Genomic DNA, 23066 nt, shown 5'->3' with positions numbered 1-23066 from the left:
CATTTGGAGTCCTAGTTATTTATGAGCTTCAATTTATCATGAAAAATAAATGGCAGAAACAGTTAAGTACCTTCAGACTTTAAGTCTTTAATTTCTAGGTCTTCATTCTGAATTTCTTCGTGTATTTCTACAATACCTTCCTTTCCCTAATTAGAAAAAAATGCAGCATATAATAAAAGTTCAGTTTGATTTGTGTGCTCATTTTAACTGAAATATTTTAGGAAAATAAATTAGAATTATACAAAAGATTAATCATGGCCTATTTATTCATTCCTCTTCAGTGGTGCTAGCCACTACATGCAAGCCGCAATAGCTTGAAAGCAAGACAATCTCAACTATGTGCCTCTCTACAGATAGTATCAATTTTATGTGACAACCTTCCGTCTCATGAGACGATGGCTTGTTGTCTCTTGATGATTAACCTTGTTAAACATCACCTGGTGTAGCTCAGGAGCCCCACTCTGGCATGGCATACTCAGCAGTATTTGCTGCAAAGGAAGACAATGGGCTAAGAAGGTGCATGATTTGTGGCCTCTATTTTCTCTGGGCCCTCTTCTTGGCCAGTTAAGCTTTTCGTTTCTGCTCACCTCTTCCAATGCCCACCCAGTCAGCTTCCTGAGGTTACGGCCATCAGTGGCTGTCTCCTAGTTGTCAGTGTCAATATCCTCCATCTTCATGTCTCACTTCCAGGCATCCTTGTTGTGGAGGTATGGACGGCCAGCTTTTCGTGACTAATTCACCATACAGGACGTCCTTGGGTAAACAGCCATTCATCCAATGAACATGGCCAAGCCAGCACAGACGTTGTTGACTCAGCAATAACTTTATGCAGATAGAATTAACATGCTCCAGGACCTCTGAGCTGGTAACCTTGTCCTGCTAAGAGATGCCGAGGATACGGCTGAGACAGTGAAACTCTAAACTATTCAGCCTTTGCTCATGTCTAGCAATGCTGTCCAGGTTTCACTAGTGTAGAGGAGTCAGGTTGTTGTTCCACACACTCTTCCTCAGCTTGGACATAACAGCTGCAGCTTTCACGATGCGTGTGTTAATTTCAACATCAAGTGAGAGATTGCTAATAATTGTGGAGCTTAGATATGTGAAGCTAACAACCACCTTCAGGATCACAGTGTCAATGCTGATAGATGGAGGGATAGCAACATCCTGGACATTTGTCTTGCCGATGCTAATAGACAAACCAAACTCTTTACAGGCATTAGAGAGTCTGTCCATTTGTGAAGAGCAAATGTCTGATGGGGACTCAGTGCACTTTAATCTTGGATCTCAAGTGGGCAAGGCTGAACAGTTTTTTTGTCAGTTCTGGAGTGTAAGCAGACACCCTCAGATGACCTGAAGGCATTTGACTGCAGCAAAGAGAAGAACAGGCCAAAGAGTGTTGGTGCCAGAATGCAACCCTGTTAGACCCCACTGCAGATCTCAAAGGGTTCCAATGTTACCCTGTCATAGCTGACCTTATCCATCATGTTGTCATTGAAAGAGAAGATCACACTGAGCACCTTTGGAGGACAGTCAATTTTCCTGAGAGGCTTAAATAAACTGCCTCTGCTCACATCATTGAATGCCTTGGCGAGATCAATGAAGGCAATATCTAGTAGCCTCCTTTGTTCATGACATTCCTCTCGCATCTGCCAGACTGAGATCACATAAATTGTAGGTCTTCCCGTTCTGAAACTGATGGGATTCGGGACAGATGCGTTCAATCAAGATCTGCAGTCTGACAAGGGCAATACGGGCAAATGCTTATCCCACAATCTCAGCAGGGAGATGCCTTGATAGTTGTTGCAATCGCTATAGTCACCCTTGCTGTTGCACAGGGTTGAACCTTTGTATTACGCATTTCCTGGGACACTGTCCCCTCCTACCAGCAGGGACAGAGAGGTTTGTGCACATGCTGGAATGCAAGTTGATGAGTTTAAGTGGTAAAGCATCAGCACCTGGAACTTGATCCATAGCAAGCAGGTCAATAGCTTTGCTAAGTTTGTCCATTGTGAGTTTGATATCCAGCTCTGCCATGACAGGTAGGCTCTCTACGGTGTCTAGAGTTTCCTTAGTGACTGTGTACTCCCCATAGTGCAACTTAAGGTGGTGTTCCACCCATCTCTCCAACTGTTTACTGCAATGGTTGTTGACCTCCACTGCCTTGGTTTTCAACTGAGCCATTTTCTTCACTAATGGACCTGTTGTCTTTTTGATCCCTTCATAAATGTCCCCAACATTCCTTGTGTCAAAGGACATCTGGATATTCTGGCAGAGTTGTAATCAGTAGTAGCCACTGATGCACTATCTAGAAGTCTGTTGAGCATTACTTTTTGAGTAGCTCTTAGTACATTTAGCTTTCTCATTTGGATTTCTGTTATTCATAAGAGCAGACTGCTTGGCTGTTGAATCAGTGATGTTATCCTCAAACCAGTCAGCATTTTTCCCACTCTTGCTTCCCATATGTTGAGTGTGCGATATTGTAGATGGTGACTCAAAGCATTTCACTTCTGCATGTTAGGATAGGAAATAGTAATCGTCAACAAGTGATCAAGTTAGTAATTAGAGTTTAATTAGTTAAGCACATCATTGGCTGCATATAAAGCAGAAAACGAGGTGTCAGCTGTGGCTCAGTTCATAGCACCCTCGCCTTTGAATCAGAGGGTTGTGGGTTCATGTCCCACTCCCGGAAACCAAGAACTGTGATTGTACCCGAAAGAGTTGCAATCTGTGACTGTTGATAACTCGAAAGAGTTTAAAGCAGAAAACGAGGTGTCAGCTGTGGCTCAGTTCATAGCACCCTCGCCTTTGAATCAGAAGGTTGTGGGTTCATGTCCCACTCCCGGAAACCAAGAACTGTGAATGTACCCGAAAGAGTTGCAATCTGTGACTGTTGATAACTCGAAAGAGTTAAAGCAGAAAACGGGTGATGATCTGGGGATGGAGTTTTATGAGAATTGGAATAAAGCTCTGTCTGTTAGTAGTGAAGACTTGGTTTTTTTCTTACCAACTAGCCACTGGAGTTTTACAGTGGTAGCAGAGGACAGTTGCTGCTTGTAAGTAAAAGATTGTAAACTAAGCTTTCTTCAGAAAAAAGACTGTATTTGGAGTTAACTTTAAGAGAAGGGTGGTTTGGAATCACTTTGAAAAATGGTTGAATCAAAATCAGTGTGTTGGGGTGTGCTTATCCACCGATGCTTTCTGAGCATCAACCATATGAGCAATGGGAGAATGAAGTGACCATGTGGACATGGGTTAATTCCTTACTGAAGTAAAAATACAAGGATGGCCTTGGCACTTCCGCTATCATACGAAAGCAAAATAAGATGCAACGTATTTTCAAAATTGGAGCCTGAGCATTTGGATATGGATGAAGATTTGAAGACTTTAAATTTTATGGATAAAATTTATCAATAGGAAGACTTGTTAAGTGCTTATGAGGCATGGTCAGATTTTGACAAATTTAGAAAGTTAAAGGATGGTTCCATAGAAGATTACATTATGGAACTCAGTAGGCTACATGCAAGATTGCAAAAATTCCATCTAGAAATTCCCCAATCAGTGCTGGCATTTAAGTTATTAAACTGTGCTAATATATTGAAGATGGACAGGCTTCCATATTTCCGCTAAATTTGCGGAAAAACACACATTGCTAGAACAGATGTCATGAGGCTCTAAAATTTCCTTTGAAAACCTTCCTTTCCAGTGGCATTCATGGCACAAATGGGCTATTTAGTAGTAAGACAGAAAATGGAGAATACAATGTTAACGGGGTGGTGGGACTGTCTAGATATAGGATGCAAGCGTGAGTACGAAAGGAGAATTGTAATTAGAAAAAAATAAGAGGACAGTAACACCTTTTACAATTATAGGCGAAAAGAATTGGGGACTTGCAACAAAAGAATGAACCCCACATATGCCCAGGGTGTAGTCAACTGGTGTTACAGGTGCGATTCGAAATACCATTATGCAATGAACTGCCCTAAATGGTATAATGAGATGGAAATTAAACATGTGACAGAAGACTCAGAAGATGGAGATATCGACCAAAGAGATGGCATTGTATTAGTTACTAAGAAGTTTCAGCCCAGCGATAAATGTCTTAGTTGCAGAGTCCTTCAAATTGTGCAGCATTAGACAGCAGATGCACATCTAGTGTGCAGTGTGTGGCATAGGCTGGCTAGAATGCTACCTAGACCCCTTAAGTAATCAGGATCGGAACACGGTTAAGGAATTTGAGAATTCCACTAGTTTCAGATTTGGGGATGATAATACACTGAAACCTTTAAAAAGAGTAGCAATTCCCTGCAAGATAGCTGGAATCAATCATTTTATCAGCACAGAGGTAGTGTCCGGTGAAATACCGTTACAATTGAGCAGGACATCAATTGAAGAAAGCGCAAATGAAACTGGACATGGATAACGACATGGCCATTGTATTTGGAAAACCTGTGGATTTACAATTTACACAATCTGGACACTATTGCATTTCTTTAATGAAACCTAACATTTCTACTAAGGAAATTAAAAAAGTACCATTAGCATCAGGGGATAGGACTTGAGGACAAAAAGCTAATTGTGTTAAAGTTGCACTGGCAGTTTGCCCATCCCTCTTCCCAAAGGTTAAAAATGTTGCTAAAGGATGCAGGAATAAGGAATGAAGAGTACACTAAACTCAGAGGAGATAAGTGATAGATGTCATATAAGTAAGGAGTACAGAAGGACTCAGTCACGGGCCAGTGAGTCTACCCCTAGCAAGGGATTTCAATGAAGATGTGGCTATGGATTTAAAGGTGTGAGATAAAGAAAAAGCATTTTCACTTTACATTTCGTAGATTTGGCAACTAGGTTCAGCCAGTCGACAATCATACATAGTAAACAAAAGAAAATAAGGTAATGAAAAAGTGGATAGAGAATGGGTTGGGGCCAACGGCAAAAATCCTCATTGATAATGGGGAGGTGGAATTTGCTAATGAAGAATTTCGGGATATGTGCAAAAACATGAATACAATTAGTTATGAATACGGCAACAGAGTGCATGAAAGGAATTACAGAACAAAAACAGAATTACCTGGAAAAACTCAGCAGGTCTGGCAGCATCGGTGGAGAAGAAAAGAGTCGACGTTTCGAGTCCACATGACCCTTCAACAGAACTGAGTTTAGTTAGGAGAGGGGTGAAATATAAGCTGGTTTAAGGTGGGGGGCGGGGGGAGAGAAGTTGAGGATGGGGTGGTTGTAGGGGCAAGCGCTCTGGAAAGTAGCCACAAACCTCAGGCAGTCTCTGTCTGTTGTCAATTATCTTTCCCAGGCCACATTGAGAGAGGCAGGAAGGCCATGCTCATGGTCCATGCCCACTCTTGCATTGAAATCTCCCAGCAGGTAAAGGTGGTCTGACTTAGGGAATCTGCTGATAGCTCCTCATTGAACTGGTCCTTCACCTCTTTAGTGGAGCACAGCGGTGGGGCATAGATGCTCATGAGTTTAAGTTGAGAGGTGGATGGAGAGAACACGCTCTGAACCACTTGCTGGTTGAGGATGGAGGGGTGGGGTGGGGGGTGTTCTATCAAGAGTAGCAAGTTCCTTACATTAAAGCCTACACCTTGCTTACACATTTCCTCTGAATTCTTCCCCTTCCAGGTGAAGGCATACCATCTTTCTTTCAGTGATTTGCTCTCGATGAGCCTGGTCACTTGTAGGGAAGTTATGTTGATGTTCAGCTAATCAAGTTCCATGTTGATCATAGCTGCCTTGCATACGTTACCGATCAGCTGCAAGTTGTCTGTCATTCTCACACCCATGACCCTGACATTCCACCTTGCCAATCGAAGAGTTGGCACCTTCTTCCATTTGTTTTTGTTTATCTAGTGCGATGGATTCCATCCACTTGTTGAGAAGAGATTCTAAACTCCAAGCACCAACTGAAGCAGATGGACTGTGACAGGTCAGCACCTTACTAGTCAGAAGCCGCCCAACTGGAGGTGGGCAGTGGCTGACCAGTGGGACATGGTGATCCTCCCACCATCAGAGCAGCAACAGTTAACTATGCAAATTGAGTTGGACATATTCATAACTGCTGTCTCCCATTTTGTGTTAACACTCTGCAGTGAAAGCAAAACTGGTGTCCTCTCCAGGGCATAAGCCTGGGCAACATTTATAGACACTTGGCCTGCCCAAACGTCAGGATTCCCCTCTGGATCTCCCCATCAAGACCAAAGAAATGTAAAGCACTACACTTGGCACCTGTTTGGTCATAGCAGTTGCTGGAAGATTACATATTTAGACATTAGTCCATCTTTGGGATCCACTCCAGAATTTTTGTCAAGGTTTACCCCCTTAGCCTTCAACTCTCCTGAGGTATCCACAAGGCAGTGGATCTATTTGCCCACAGCTGGGAGTTTAGTTCAAGAGTGCCAGGGTGTGTCCACATGCTGGTGGGCCTGCACACAATGTTTGGGGGGGACCAAATCTCCTTAGAATTCCTCTGAAGCTTTAGCCTGGAGCTACAAGGGACCCAGTTTCCTTGTGTCACCACGAGGAGGCATAGCTGAGGACTTGCAGGTGGAGAGGCTGTGTATTGACAGGGAGAAACTTACACATTTGGCTCTCTTTTTCACACTGCTGCTAGCCAACGATGTAGGCTGAAAATGAGAATTGGCATCAATATCAGGGCAAGCGGTTCACAAATTCCATTTTACAAAAAAATGTGTTACTCATAGAAATCTCAAATTCCCATTGCAACAAAAATGAGATACAGTAGCTATCCAGTGTGTGGAAACATTGGCAATACAGATGCAAGTAAGTTGTATGCTTTTATACAAGAACAACTTAATATATGTTGTGGGCATAAGCGCACAGTTATATCGAGAACAATATTTTTAACTATGAATCATCAGAGATTGCCAAAAGCAAAAAAAAACTTGCACTTTTCTTCTGCCTTCATCTGATGAACAAGTTAATTATGTTTTAGCATTCAGCAACACTTACTCTGGAATAGGCATGCTTGAGTGTGACAGTAAGTTACAAGTGGCTACATAATCACATTGGTGGTTGAACTATTTCTGGAAAATGTCATACTTTTCAAAGACTGAGCTAAGTGAAAATCTTGGATGACATATTTGTTAAAAAAACAAACATTTAGAGGCTGAGCCCTGAATTAAAGCAATCTGGCCACACTAGAAAACAAAATTAAAGCCTTCTGAAATCTTTCATATACCGGTGTTTCAGAACACACTTTGTACAGTTCCACCCGTAAAATGCATAAGGGGAAAATTCCATTTAAATATATGGTGCTTTTTGCAACTTTTAAAGTATACTCTCTTGACTACATAATGTGTCAGAAATTTTATATTTCTAATAACATTAGAATGGACAATATGCATCTACAGTCCTTCAAGAGACAATAATTCCTTGCTTATTTCTGTATGTTTTCCCAAACAGAACTTAGCAGAATATAAAAAAATTGGGAGCCATAACAAGGTTAATCTCGTCATTTAGACTTGAGACATTTAGAAGACCATAGAAAAGTTACTGTGCAGAAAGATGCCATTCAGCCCATCGTGTCTGCGCTGGCCAAAAAGAGAAATGAAACTAGCTGCTCATTTTATTCCAATTTCCAGCATCTGGTCCGTTGTCTTGCAGGTTACAGCACTTCGGATGCAGATCCAGGTACTTTTTACAATGAGTTGAGCCTCAACCGCCAACTTAGGCAGTGAATTCCAGACACCCAACACCTTCTGGGTGAACAGTTTTTCCTCAAGTCCCCTCTAATCCTCCTACCAATTACCTTAAATCTATGCCCCCTGGTAACTGACCCCTCAGTTAGGGGAAACAAGTCTTTCCTGTCTATCCTATCTAGGCTCTGCATAATTTTGCACATTTCAATTAGTTCAACCCTTAGTCTCCTCTGTTTTAAGGGAAACAACCCCAGCCTATCCAATTTCTCCTCATAGCTGCAATTTTCAAGCCCTGGCCACATTCTTGTAAATCTCTTCTGCACACTCTCTAGAGCAATTATGTCCTTGCTACAATGTGACGACCAGAACTGTACACAAAATTCCAGCTGTGGCCTAACCAGCATTTTATACAGTTCCATCATTACATCCCTGCTTTTGTTTTCAATACCTCACCCAATAGTGGAAAGCATTTCATATGCTTCTTGACCACCTTGTCCACCCGCCCTGCCACCTTCAAGGACCTGTGGATATGCACTCCAAGGTCTCACTTCCTCAACCCCTCAATAACTTCCCATTTATCGAGTATCCCCTTGCTTTGTTTGTCCTCCCCAAATACATTATCTCACACTTTTCCAGATTGAATTCCATTTGCCACTTCTCCGCCCACTCAACCAAACTATTGATAGCATTCTGGAGTCGACAGCTATCCTCTTCACTATCAACTACTCGGCCAATTTTTGTGTATTCTACAAATTTCCCAATCATGCCTCCCACATTTAAGCCTAAAATCATTAATATATACAACAAACAGCAAGGGCCCCAACACGGAGTCCTGTGGAACACCACTGGAAACAGTTTTCAAAAACATCTATCGACCATTACTCTTTGTTTCCTGTCACTGAGCCAATTTTGGATCCAACCTGCCATCTTCCCCTGTATCCCACAAGATCCCACTTTCCTGACCAGTTTGCCATGTGGGACCTTGTCAAATGCCCGACTGAAATCCAAGTAGACAACATCCACTACACTACCCTCATCAATCTTCCTGGTTACTTCCTCAAAAATTTCTATTAAGTTAGTAAAACATGATCTTCCCCTAACAAAACCATACTGACTATCCCTGATCAATCCATGCCTTCTAAGTGACAGTTTATCCAGCATCTCAGAATTGTTTCCAATAATTTGCCCACCACCGAAGTCAGATTGGCCAGCCTATAATTTTCTGGCCTATCCCTCGCACCCTTTTTAAATTATGGTACAACACTCACAGACTTCCAATCCTCTGGGACCTCGCTTCTATCTAGTGAGGATTGGAAAATGATCCTCAGGGCATCGGCTATTTCCTCCCTGGCTTCCTTCAACAGCCTCTGATACAATCCATCTGGTCCTGGTGATTTATCCACCTTCAAGATTGCCAGTCCCTCAAGTACTTCCTCTCTCATTATGCTTATTGTATCTAATGTCTCACACTCCTCTTCTAATTAGAATGTCTGCATCATCCCTCTACTTAGTGAAAACAGAGACAGCGTACTGATTTGAGAACCCTGCCCACATCTTCTGCATCAAACCACCAGTTAGCATGTAGATCTCTCATAGGCCCTACCTTTTCCTTAGTTATTCTCTTGCTCAAAACATACTGATAAAACTTCTGAGTATTTTCTTTGATTTTACCTGCCAATATTTTTTGTATTCTCTCTTTGCTTTCCTAATTGTGATTTTTACTTCATCCCTGCACTTTCTATGCTCCTCCAGGATTGCTACAGTGTCAAGTCTTTTGTGACTACCATAAGCTTTCTTTTTCTGCTTCATCTTGGCCTGTATGCTTCTGGATAACCAGGGGGCTCTAGATTTGGCAGTACCACTTTTTGTGGGGGCACGTCGACACTGTGCCCATAGAATCTCGCCTTTGAATGCCTCCCACTGATTTAACAGTTTTTCCTTCTAATAGCTGTATCCAGTCCACTCTTGCCAGCTCACCTCCCAGCCTTATAAAATTTGTCTTTCCCCAATTTTGAACTTTTACTCCTGCTCTTTCTCCTTTTCCATAATGATGCTAAATGTAACTATATCATGGTCACTATTTCCAAAATGGTCCCCCACTGCGACTTCATCCACTTGCCCAGTTTCATTTCCCAAGACTAAATCTAGACATTGCGCCCCCTCCCGTTGGGCTTGTTAAGCGCTAGCTAAAAAAGTTCTCTTGAATGCAGTTCAAGAATTTTGCACCCTCTGTGCCTTTCGCACTTTTCACATCCCAAATGATATCAGGGTAGCTGAAGACCCCAACGATTACTGTCCTATTGTTTTTGTACTCAGAAATCTGTCTACATATTTGCTCTTCTAACTCCCTTCCACTATTTGGGGGTCTATAGTACACTCCTAGCAGTGTGGCTGCTTTTTTATTTCTGAGCTCAACCCATATGGCCTCATTTGATGCTTCATTTAGGATATCATCCCTCCTCACAGTTGTAATTGATCTTTAACCAATAATGCTATGCCCCTGCCATTTTTATCCCCCTCCCTATCCTGCCTGAAAATTCTATATCCAGGAATGTTGCCATTTTTGCCCCTCTTTAAGCCAAATTTCCACAATAGCAATGATATCATGCTGCCATGTGTCTGTGCCCTCAGCTCATTGGCTTTATTTACTATGCTCCTTGCATTTACATATACAACTTTTAAAATTCCTGTGCTGTACACTTTTTAACCTGTGCTGCTTCCGTCTTTCAGAGTCACTCACTAATTCTTCATCTCCCGTTCCCTGCTCTGAATTTAACCTCAGGTTCCCATGCCCCCTGCCAATTCAGTTTAAACACCGCCACCCCCCCACCCTGCAACAGCACTAGCAAATCTCCATGCGAGCATATTTTTCCCAGTCCTGCTCAGGTGTAGACCATCCGACTTGTATAGGTCCCACAGAATCGGTCCCAATGCCTCAGCAATCTGATGCCCTCCCTCCTACACCAGCTTTCCAGCCGTCTTTATTCGCTCAATTCTCCAATTTCTATACTCACTTGCACGGGGACTGGGAGTAATCCTGAGGTTACTGCTTTAAAGGTCCTGCTTTTCAATCTCCTTCCTAGCTCCCTAAGGTATCCTTTCAGGACCTCATTCCCTTTCCTATCCAAGTCATTAGTACCAACATGGAGACCTCTGGCTGATCACCCTCCCCTGGAAGAATGCCCCTCCATAACATCCTTGACCCTGGCACCAGGGAGGCAACATACCATCCTACAGTCACATCTACGGCCACAGAAACATTCGTCTGTTCCCCTAACTAATGAATCCCCTATTACTACTGCTCTTCCCTTCTTCTTTCTCCCTTCCCGTAGTGCACAGCTGCCTGTGGTGCCACAAATTTGGCTCTGACTGCACTCCTCCAAGGAACCAATGCCCTGACCGGTATCCAAAATGAAAAACCAATTGGCAAGCGGAACCCCAGGGGACTCCTGCACCACCTGCCTAATTTTCTTGGGCTGCCTCGCAGTCACCCATTCCATTTCTGCCTCCAGACTCCTAAGCTGCAGTGTGACCTCTCTGAACGTGCTATCCTTGTAGCGCTCAGCCTCACAGATGCGCCACAGTGACTCCAGCTGCCGTTCAAGCTCCGAAACCCAGAGCTCAAGACTCTGCAGCTGGTGACACTTTCTGCATGTGGTTATCTAGGCGAGTAGCACCCACAACTTCCCACATATTACAAGATGTGCATTCCACATGACCAAGCTGTCCTGCCATGGCTTCAATTTACTTCCTTTGCATTAACTTTATTTTACTCTGACTTACTTATGTGACTTTATTTTACCTGGCCTCAACTTAACTTCATTTCCCTATTGATTGTGTTTCTTACTTAAATCTAAGCAGCCCCTTCTTTTAAAAAGAATGTGCTTTTCTAATTATCAGCTACTCAATGACACTCCCTAACAGCAGTTTCTCACTAACCAATGAACTTATGTTTCCCCTGTATGTTAGATGCCAGGTCCTGCTGCCTGTCTGGCTCAGGGTCCTCCTCTCGTACTTAACTCTAGGTGCTGCTGACTGCCTGGCTCGAGGTTGTCCTCTCGCATTCTCCTCTAGGTGCTGCTGACTGCCTGGCTCGGGGTTGCCCTCTCGCCTCAGCCTCAAACTGGTACCCCTATACCCCTTTTTTGATTCAGGACCCATTTATTTTTAAAGATTAACATTCATTATCTACTATTCCATAAACTCCATTACTCCTTAAGTGTTCGAAATTACTCAAGATAATCTAAGTCACGTGTTGAGCAAAAAGGTATTTCCAATACATCTCATCAATTCTTTTCATGATTTTAAACTTTTACACCCACCAAAGAGGTCAGAATAAGTATCTCTGCTGCTGAGTCCAAGCCATTGTACCAGAATTTCAACCACTAAAGCAAAGCAGCCAATTACTTCACAATGCCCCATCATTCAGCATGGCGATTAATACATGAATACCTTCTTTCAGCTTGCTCTAGCTGTAACTTACTTCCATGTTTCAGGGCTGGCCACAACACTGCTTATTTATAACATCTTACAATGCAGTATATATCCTTGTGGACAGGATCAACAATGTATTTGTGGTTAACTGGGCCAACTGAAAATAGCAAAAACATTGCTTACCAGCTTCTCCATTTCAGTGAACTCAACCCTGGATTCAAAGTTGTTCATAACTTTGTGAAGATCATCCAGTGCTTTTTGTACATCTGAAAATAAAAATATGATGGATTTAATGTTTATTATTCAGTGAAGAAAACTGAGGTTGGTTAAAAAGTGTTTTAGAAGATGCCGTATACAGAGTAGTTTATGAAAAAGATCATTCAAGGAATAGTGCTAAGGCTTCAAGGTCAGCATGTTACAAAGTTAGTAGCTCCAAGATTTGTATGTACTCCACTTGCCAATTACATAAAATTACACAATGTACACCACAGAAACAGGCTCTGAAGAAGTCACATGGACTCAAAATGTTAACTCTGTTTCTCTCTCCACAGATGCTGCCAGACCTTCTGAGTTTTTCCAGCATTTTGTTTTTATTACAGAAACAGGCCATCCGGCCCAATAGGTTTAAGCCAGCCTTCATGCTTCACACGAGCCACCTCCTGCCCCTCTTTGTTTAACTATCACCATAGTCTTTTATTTATTTCTCTATCGTGTTCATTTAGCTTCAATTTAAAAGCATCTATGCAATTTACCTCTGCTGCTTGTGTTAGCAGGTACCGCGTTCTAACTGCTGACTGGAATTCTTTACCAGATGTATTAGTGACTGTTATATTTATGATCCCTAGTTTTGGTCTCCCTCACAAATGGGAACATATGCTCCACTATACTCTATCAGACCCCTTCATAATTTTAAAAATCTCTATCAGAGCACCCCCAAGTCCCAGGCTATTCTACCTTTCCCAATAAGTACAACCTCTCAGTTAGATCATCCTTGTAAATCTTATTCGCACCTTTTCCTCTATGTCCTGTCTATAATACGGAGACCAGAACTGATCACAGCACACTGTGTCTAAACAAGGATCCACACAAGTTCACCGCTTTTCTATTCTATTCTTCAAAAATGGCCTTTTTAAAAGTGGCCTTATTACCTTCCTTACCAAATTATATGGAGAACAGCAACCCATTAGTTCATAAATAACAGCATGTTAAGCTTCATTTACGACATTAACTTATGGATTGGAGATAATTTACTGTTGGAAATTAATAAATAGATTCATTATGTACTAAGGCTACTTTCAGCTATGAACACTATTTTCAGAAACAGGAAAACAGTATCTTTAGTTGACTAATTTATGAGGAATAAACCTGCTTTATTGGCATTATTTTAACAGGACATTGGTGAGTAATAGGAACTTTCAGACCCTCAAGCCTCTTCTAACAGGCAGTTATGTCATGGCTGATCTATTTTTCAACTCAATTTACCCACCTTTCTTCCATGCCCCTTGAATCACATGACTAACAAAAATCTATTGATCTCAGGCTTGAAAGTTTCAAATGACCTGACATCTGGTGCCTTTTTTGAGAGCAAGTTCTAGATTTCCACTACCCTTTGTGAAAAAGTACTTCCTGATTTCATTCCTACATGGCCTACTCTAATACTTAAATTAGTGAGCCTCTTGTTCAGGATTCCCCCCAGAGAAAACAGTTTATCTGTTTCTATCCAATCAAATTCCTTCATTTTAAAAACCTCAATTAGATTACACAACTTTCTAAACTCAAAAGAATAAGCCAAGCTTATGCAATCTGTCCTCAATTTAACCATTTAAGCCCCGGTTATCATTCTAGTGAATCTGTGCTATACTCCTGCCAAGTTCAATAGATCTTCCCTGATTTTTGTGTCTAAACAAACTCAGTACTGCTCAACTTTAAATTCCAACCACCTGAGATAAAGGCCAACATCCAACTAGCCACTTGATTACTTTTTGTAGATGTGCACTTGCTTTCAGTAAAAAAAAATTCCTAGGTCACTAGCAAGGACAGCACTGCCTGCCACATTCCTAACTGTCATTGAGAGGTGGTGGTGATGCTGCTTATTGAACCATTGTGGTTTATGTGGTGAAGGATCACCCATGCTGTTGGATAGGGAACTCGAGAATTTTGACTCAGCAACAAAGGAAGAACAGCAATATATGTCCAAGTCAGGGATGGGGTATGAGATGCTGTCGAAGAAGCTATGGTGAGTTACTTCAGTGCATTTTGTAGATATAAATACTGTGCTTCTAATGCATAGATGGTGGATATTTAAGGTGGTGGACGGGTGCCAGTCAAGTCGATGGTGTCAAAGTTCTTCAGTGTTGTTGCAGTTGTACCGATCCAGGTAAGTGGAGAATGTTCCATTGCACTCCTGACTTGTGCCTTGTATGTGGTATGGCAGCCTTGTGGAGTCAGGCTCGGAGCTATGTGCTACAGAATACCCATCCTCTGAACTGCTCTTGTATTCATGGCGTTTATCTGGCTGGTCCAGTTGAGTTTTTGGAGATTCAGCAATAATATTACCATTGAATGTCCTGGGGAGGTGCTTGGATTCTCTCAGTATGAAATGTCATTGCCTGGCATTTGTGTGGCATGATTATTACTTGCAATTTGATGGGCCAATCCTAGACTTAGTGAATTGAGCACATGGACACCTAATAATATCAACTGCTCAGTGAATTAGTTCACCACAATCTATAGCCAGTCAATAAATCTGAAGTGTTTAAGCTTAGTTTACATCCAATAATCTTCAGTAAGAGTCTGGTTGTCTGGTTGAGAAGTGTAGCACATATCTACATTATGTATCAAACAATGCCTCATGGGACAGTGAATTTTACTCTATTAGATATAACACCAATATAGACAATCCAACGTCAGATAGCAACAAACTACTTAAGTAAACTTAAATTTCTATAGGCTGATATCAGAAATAATGTATCTGGGCTAAACCGATTGTTAGAGTTGCATGTAGTTTAAAGCACACATTTTTACCAATCTAACACAAGATTACTTCTTCTAACTGGTATAGCACATCATTTCCATCAAGAGCATTTCCCTTCCAAGATTTTAGGGAGCCCATGTCATGTTTGAGTTCTTTTCAACTAGCAGACTACAATTTGCAAACAACTTCAAAGTAATCTTGCTCCTTTGTAGAAGATGGTATGTTTAGATAAAGCATCTACTACGGAAAAAAAATTCCAAGCCAAAGTGTTTTGTTTTCTGCTCCGTTCGATTAGAAATGGCTAAACAAGCAACATTTGAAGTAGATGAAAGCTGAGGCAGTACCCAAATAAAACTTATTTTTCTACATTCTTGAATGGAGAGAAATGACTGAAAATACTTCCATGCAAAAAATACTTTCATGCAAAATTTAAGGACAAGTCTTGGGATGCATAGATAGGTTCAAAAGTTCACTAATTAAAAGCAGGAAAAGTCAAAACTAAAATTTAGTACTCATGCCCATTGATGGAAACCTGACTAAATTCAATACCACAGAGCTAGTTTATTTTTCTTAAAGTTCTTACCACAGCAGTCTAAATGTAACTATACAAGATGGTGAGGAAATAAGCTGGTGAAAAGTATATTTGAAGTCCAATATATGGTATAGAGGAGTTTTGCTGCATAATAAAATTAAGTATTTCCTCTTCAAATATGCTGAAATCTCTCCCATGGGCTTCAAAATATCTAGAATGGTTACTGCACAGGAGGCCATTTGGTCCATCATGTCCATGTTCACCCTGCAAGAGCAATTCAACTAATCCCAATCTCCAAACTGCTCCCCATTACCCTGCAAATTTTCTCTGTTCAGGTAATAATCCAGTATTCTTTTGAAAGCCACGATTAAGTCTGCCTCCACCAACTCCCAGACAGTGCACTTCACATCCTAACGACTCATCGTGTAGACAAGTTTTTCCTCATGCCGTCTTTGGTTTTTTTTGCCATTCACCTTAAACCAGTGCCCTCTAGTTCTCAACATTTCCACTAACTGGAGCAGTTTCTCTTTATCGATTGTACAGTCCCAGCTTTTCCAATCTATCCTTATACCTGCAGTCTCTCATGTCTGGAACCATTTTTGTAACTCTTTTCTGCTCCCACTCTAATGCCTTTACATCCTTTTTAAGGTGTGGTGTCCTACCCAGTGTTTTATGAAGGTTCACCATTACTTCCTTATTTTTGTACTGTATGCCACTATTTATAAAGCCCAGGAACCCCTATGCCTTATTAACTGCTTTCTCAACCTGCCCTGCCAACCTTCACAGTTTTGTGCATCTATGTCCCCGGACCCTCTGCTCCTGCAATCCCTTTAGAATTGTTTCCTTTCTCTTATATTGCCTTTCCTTGCTCTTCCTTCCAAAATGTACTTCACACTTCTCGACATTACATTTCATCTGCCAGTGTTCATCCATCCCACCAGCTTGTCTATGTTCCCTTGAAATCCACATCTATCCTCCTCAATTCACAATACTTCCAAATTTTCTCTCATCTGGAAATTCTGAAATTGTGCCCTGAATACCCAAGCCTAAATCATTAATATAGATCAAGAAAGGCAGCGGTCCTAATACCGACCGCTGGGGAATCCCTATATCTTCCTCAAGTCTGGAAAAAAAATAGACAACCAATCACCAGTACTGTTTCTTGTCACGCAACCAGCTTTGCATCAATGCTGCTAGTGTCCCTTTTAATCCATAGATTTTAACTTTGCTGAGAAGCCTGTTAGGTGGCAATCAAAAGCCTCTTGGTAATCCATGTACACAGCAACCACATTACTCTCATCAACCCTCTCCATTACCCAAGCAAAAAACTTAATCAAGTTAATCACAATTTACTCTTAAATTCATGCTGGCTTTGCTTAATTAATCCACATTGATCCGAGTGACTGTTAATTTTGTCCTGGATTAACTATTTCTAAAAGTTTCTCCACCACCATGGCGAAACTGACTGGCCTGTAGTTGCTGGGCTTCTCCTTGCACCCTTTTCTGAACAAGGTCTAACATTTGGAATTCTCCAGTCTTCCAGCACCATCTCAGTATCCAAGGAGAATTGAGAGATTATTGCCAGTACATCTACAATTCCCACCCGTACTTTCCGCAGTATCGTCATGATGCATACCACGTCATCCTGGTAATTTATCAACTTTACAGAGTTACATATTTACACTACACTACAGAAACAGGTCAAACCAGTCCATGCTGGTGTTTATGCTCCACCTAGGCCTCCTCCCAATTTTCCTCATCTGAATCTATCATAGCCCTCTACTCCCTTCTCCCGCATATGTTTGTCTAGCTTCTCCTTTAATGCATCTACACTATTTGCTTCAATTACCCTCTGGGGTTGCAGGCTCCACATTCTCACCATTCTTTGCCTAAAGTTTCTTCTGAATTCCCTACTGTACTGCTAATTGTCCTCTTCCACAAGAGGAACTATTCTCTCTGCATACATGTTTTAAAATCTGCTCCAGTACGGCTAGAGAATTAGCATCTATCTGGCAATGCGGAAAATTGCCCAGTTATGTCCTGTACACAAAAACAAAAATGACAAATCCAACACAGCCAATTAGCACCCAATCAGTCTACTCTCGATCATCAGTAAAGTGATGGAAGGCGGCATCAACTGTGCTATCAAGCAGCACATACACAGCAATAACCTGCTCACTGACGCTCAGTTTGGGTTTCACCAGGGCCACACAGCTTCTGACTTCATTACAGCCTTGGTCCAAACATGGGAAAAAGAGCTGAACTCAAGAGGTGAAATGAGAGTGATTGCCCTCAACATCAAGGCCAGCATTTGGCTGAGTGTAGCATCAAGGAGCCTGAGCCAAACTGGAGTAAATGAGAATCAAAGGGAAAATTGTCCACTGGCTGGAGTCATACCTAGCACAAAGAAAGATGGCTGTAATTGTTGGAGGTCAATCATCTCAGTTCCAGGACATCACTGCAAGAATTCCTCAGGTTAGTGTCCTGGGCCCAACCACCTTCAGCTGCATCACCAATGACCTTCCCTCCATCATAAGATCAGGTTTACTGATGATTGCACAATGGTCAATACCACCCAGGACTCCTCAGGTACTGAAGTTGTCCATGTCCATATGCAGCAAGACCAGGACAATATTCAGGCTTGGGCTGATGTGTGGTGTAAATGTTACTTGCCACAAGTGCCAAGCAATGACCATCTCCAATAAGAGAAAATCTAACCATCTCTCCTTGACATTCAATGGCATTATCATCACTGAATTCCACTGCCAACCCCCCCACAACTATCAACATCCTGGAGGTTACCACTGACCAGAAACTGGACTGGACTAACCACATAAATACAGTGACCACAAGAGCAGGTCTAAGGCTGGAAATTCTGCAGTAAGTAACTCAACTCCTGACTCTCCAAAAGCCTGTCCACCATCTACAAGGCACAAGTCAGAAGTGATGGAATGCTCTCCATTTGCCTGGATGTGTGCAGCTCTAACAATACTTGACACCATAAAGGGGAAGGCAGTGGCATTGTGGTATTGTCACTGGACTAGTATTCCAGAGACCCAGGGGAATGATCCCACCACAGCAGATAGTGAAATTTGAATTCAATAAAAATCTGAAGCCATTGCCGATTGTCATAAAAACCCATCTGGGGAAGGATATCGGGCCTACACGTGACTCCAAATCCACAGTAATGTGGTTGACTCTTAAATGACCGGGGACTTTGAACAGGGAAATTAGGTATGGGCAACAATTGCTGAGACAGCGATGCCCGCATGCCATGAGCTAATTGCTTGATTGGCACCCCATCCGCCGACTTAAACATTCAGTCCCTCCGCAGCAGTATCTACCATATACAAGATGCACTGCAGCTCCTTCGACAGCACCTTTCAAACCTGCGACCTCTGACACCTTGAAGGGCAAGTGCAGCAGATGCCTGGGAACACCTGCAAGTTCCCCAGCAAGCCACGCACCATCCTAATTTGGAACTATATTTCCACTGTCGCTGAATTCTGCTCTTGCTGTGACTACTGGGGTAGTGCAAGGATCGGTGCTTGGGCCCAGCTATTCACAATCCATATCAATGAGCTGGATGTGGGGACCAAATGTAATATTTCCAAGTTTGCTGATGACGCAAAAGTATGTGAGAAGGATGCAAAGAAGCATGAATTGGATTTAGAAAGGTTAAATGAATGGGCAAGATCATGGCAGATGGAATATAATGTGGAAACATGTGAAGTTATCCACTTTGGCAGGAAAAACAGAAATGTGGAGTATTTCTTAAGTGGTCAAAGGTTGGGAAGTGTTGACATCTAAATGGACCAGGGTGTCCTTATTCATAAGTCATTGAAAGCTAACATTCAGGTGCAGCAAGCAATTAGGAAGGCAAACTGTACGTTGGCCTTTATTGCAAGAGGATTTGAGCTCAGGAGTAAAGACGTCTTTCTGCAATTGTATAAAGCCTTGGTGAGACTGCACCTGGAGTGCTGTGTACAGTTTTGATCTATTTACCCAAGGAAGTATATACTTGCCATAAAGGGAGTGCAACAAAGGTTCACCAGACTGATCCCTGGGATGGCGAGATTGTCCTATGAGGAGAGATTTGAGGATACTGGGCCTGTATTCTCTAGCGTTTAAAAGGAAGAAAGGTGATCTCATTGAAGCATACAAAATTTTTATAGGGCTTAACAGAGTAGATGCAGGAAAGATATTTCCAATGACTTAGGGGTCCAGAACCAGGGGACACAGTCTCAGAATAAAAGATAGGCCATTTTGGACTGAAATAAGGAGGAATTCTATGCCATACAAAGCATTATTTTGATGCTAATGTATCCAATTTTGAGTGTGCCTTTAAAACAGAAAGTATAACTGTAGTACCTTCTTAGATCAAATAGAGATTAACTGTTTTAAGCACGATTCTCCAACCAGAGGTCAAACCAGCATTCTCTTTTTATTGAAAACGTAATAGGAAACCGTAAACTTGCAGGCATTTGTTGCTGTGAATCTTCCCTGTGCATTAAATAGCTGACTTGCTCCTCCTTTTTAAAAAATTCTCAAATTTGCACGCACATCTTGACTGTAACAGTTCATCTCAAATCTATACAAAGAAAGCATAAGGCTCTCTTTCACTGATCACAGGCGAGTTAGGCATTATGACTCTGTTAGGGACCATTAACATTTAAAAAGAAATGCGAACACCCAGCAGTGAAACGACAGAACTATGCCACAAGATTTAACATCTTTAAACAAAAACAAGCTTTATTGTATTCAATTAAAAAGGCTAGCACTATTAACTTAATACCATAGGTTATAATTACTTATACTATTAACTCGGTTCTACTTTTTACTTCCCTCCCAAGAATTCCCTCATACTTTACAATAACCTTGAAGGTTCATTCACTTCTTTCGGTACCAGCCCAAAAAATATGCCACAGCCCTCCCAAATTCACTTTAATTCTCCTCAGTTTCAACTATCCTCTGAAATAATATTTTATGGGGACCCTTCCATTAGCTTTTTGGATAAGCGCACCTCCAGCTTTTGTTTAATACCTCACGATTGTGGATACCTTGGCTCCTTGTTCTGGTCGCCAGCAGATACCCAACTGCCTTCTCACAGCTTCCAAGCTAACTCTGCTGACTACTTTCTGCCACAAGGCTCTATGAGGACTTCTATAGATGTCGTCCTCTAGCTTCAAATTTGACAAATTTTCCAGCTTCTTTCCCCCTTATTAATTCTAAACCAAGCTCAAGCCCCCTCCTGCATTCCATGCAGTGAACAAGAAAGTTAATGTTTTCTCTGCTTAAATGCGGTTCATTTCCTTTGGCTTTTTCCAATTTGAGTTGCAGCCTGCACAAGACCAACTTTGCAACTCCCTCTGTCTGTTGCCAAATTGGACTGACTGTTTCTGTCAGTGCACATACGCGGATAACAAACAAAATAACCTTCTACCCCCACAGGTCAACTTGATGACAACATGGCATGCTTTGGGATGGTCTCAAACAAACGTAATTAATTATTTTACCTTCAACACAACTCTGTTTCTGCAACCCATATAAATAATGTCTATCTCTAATGCAGTTTTATAACCCTTACCCCATATTTGCTAGCTTTTGCTTCTATGGAGTAACAATAGACACCATGGCTCAACCAAGAGGTCCAAAAATGGGTCATCCATTGTTCAGTGTTTATACTTCTAACTCTGACCTTGAAGATAAACATAGGTTAGCCTTTAACTAATTAACTTCAGGATTGTTTGAACTGCATTCACTTGAGATGCATACCAATTTCTTAACCAAGTGTTTCCAATTATCTTACAGTTAACTAATTTGTAAAACTAGAAGTTATATTCTAAATCATATGAATTATGAACTAGATTTTCCAGAGGATATTCTATTCTTTATTAAAAGGTCAATATCCTTGCTTTTGTCATCCTGTCAGGGTGTTTTTCATTTCTTTTACTAATGTACTCAAATCTATCCCCTGCCTCTTTTTTTTGTTAAGACATTGTGTACACAAAAAAATAGGAGGCAATATATATCAGGTCGATGTCTGATGGGAAAGGAACTTGAGAGAGATGCTACAAGAAGTACGATCGAGAGAAATTAGGTTAAGGAACAGCAACAGTACAACCGCCAGAAGGGCAGAATTTGGGCTTTGAGCAAGGGAGGGCCATAATCATGAGGTTTGTTGGGGAAAATTGCTGGTTTGAGACTATATGGTCAGATTTACAGTCCAGGGCTGGAAGGACTTTAGGGTGATTGAGGTCTAGCAGCAGTCACTGGTCAAGGCTGAAACACGCAAATGGTAGACAACCAATGGGAGGGCTCAGGTGGTTTGGAGCCTGGGAATCCAGTTAGCAATGAGGGGTGGGGAGATTAGAAAGATGGTAGATGGGGTATAAAAATAGCTGAGTGGGGAATGAGGCAGAGATGTCAACTAGCAGTGCAATGGAGCTATCATGCTGGCTGAGATGTTACTAATGGCACGAAGGGGCAACAGCTATGTGAAAGAGGACCCACAGCTAAAGAAACAGCAATGATGTTTTTGAATGAGACGAAGTGAGATTAAAAACGTCTGGGCAACATACCAATTGAGAGGGGCTAAGGGTGGATACACATTTTTCTGATATTTGGAAGCTAACTCTGCAAATGGCTCACTCAATTAACACATCCAAATTTGGCAATATGTCACAAAATTCTCTAAACCGGTATTTTAAGCCCTCTGAATAAATTTTCTTGGCTGTTTATCCTCCAACCAAGGATCCAACAATCCAATCCTAAGTCACTTCTGTGCTTCTCTCTGTAGCTCTCCCACTGCACTTGTGTCACTTGGTTCTTCTATCTCTCACTGCATCTTTTCCATCTCAACAAGCCAGAAAGTATCTATTCAGACAAGCAACAGGAACAACTTGAGGGATCTGTACAGGCACGCCAGCACACCAAAGGGTTGGGATGCACTTGGTATAGAAAGGCAATCACTGTTCAGGATTGAGTTGGCAGACAAGTTGAGAAGCACTCAAACTAAGCCAGCAAGAACTTTGGAAAGCAGTGGAGACAGGTGAATATGGGGGAATGGGCTTGAAAATGTTTGGGTCTAGGTTAACAAGCAGGTGGGCCAGAAAACCCTCTGTATGGACTTCCGAGGCAATAAGAATCTGGAGCAGGATGAAATGGTGAGGTAGAAAACAGGCTGTCCAAAAAGCATTTATTCAGACTAAGTATGTTATTCTGAATTGTTAGCGATAACAAAATAAGCTAGTGAAACAAAACAAAAATTCTACAGGTTAGTTTTCTGATAGTGAAATTCACGACTGCAACTCAAACCAACTTTATAAAATGTTGGCGTAATTTCATTGCTTGTTCCTGGCACTTAGTGATATTTTCTGCTACTTGCCGCATTGCATTGGTATGTCTCAAATAAAAGGATTGATTTGATTGCTCAATTTTTTCCCAACTACTAATT

General features: G+C 41.7%; 1 protein-coding gene across 4 annotated transcripts in view; it reads right to left on the bottom strand.

The window, feature by feature from the left end:
* The window catches only part of uri1 (URI1 prefoldin like chaperone), a 56596-nt gene that overhangs the window by 16225 nt on the left and 17305 nt on the right, over positions 1-23066 (bottom strand). For all 4 annotated transcript variants that reach the window (XR_013576927.1, XM_078544377.1, XM_078544379.1 and 1 more), the window contains exons 5-6: positions 12288-12370; positions 71-146 (exon numbers count right to left, since the gene is read on the bottom strand). Coding sequence is in view for 3 of the 4 variants with exons in the window: in XM_078544377.1 (XP_078400503.1) it covers positions 71-146; positions 12288-12370 (159 nt within the window). In the remaining variant the exon portion in view is untranslated. The remainder of the gene's footprint in view (positions 1-70; positions 147-12287; positions 12371-23066) is intronic.

Source organism: Cetorhinus maximus, chromosome 6 (genome assembly GCF_964194155.1).
Source record: "Cetorhinus maximus chromosome 6, sCetMax3.hap1.1, whole genome shotgun sequence".
Lineage (NCBI taxonomy): Eukaryota > Metazoa > Chordata > Chondrichthyes > Lamniformes > Cetorhinidae > Cetorhinus > Cetorhinus maximus.
This window is presented reverse-complemented; position numbering and strand designations above follow the sequence as displayed.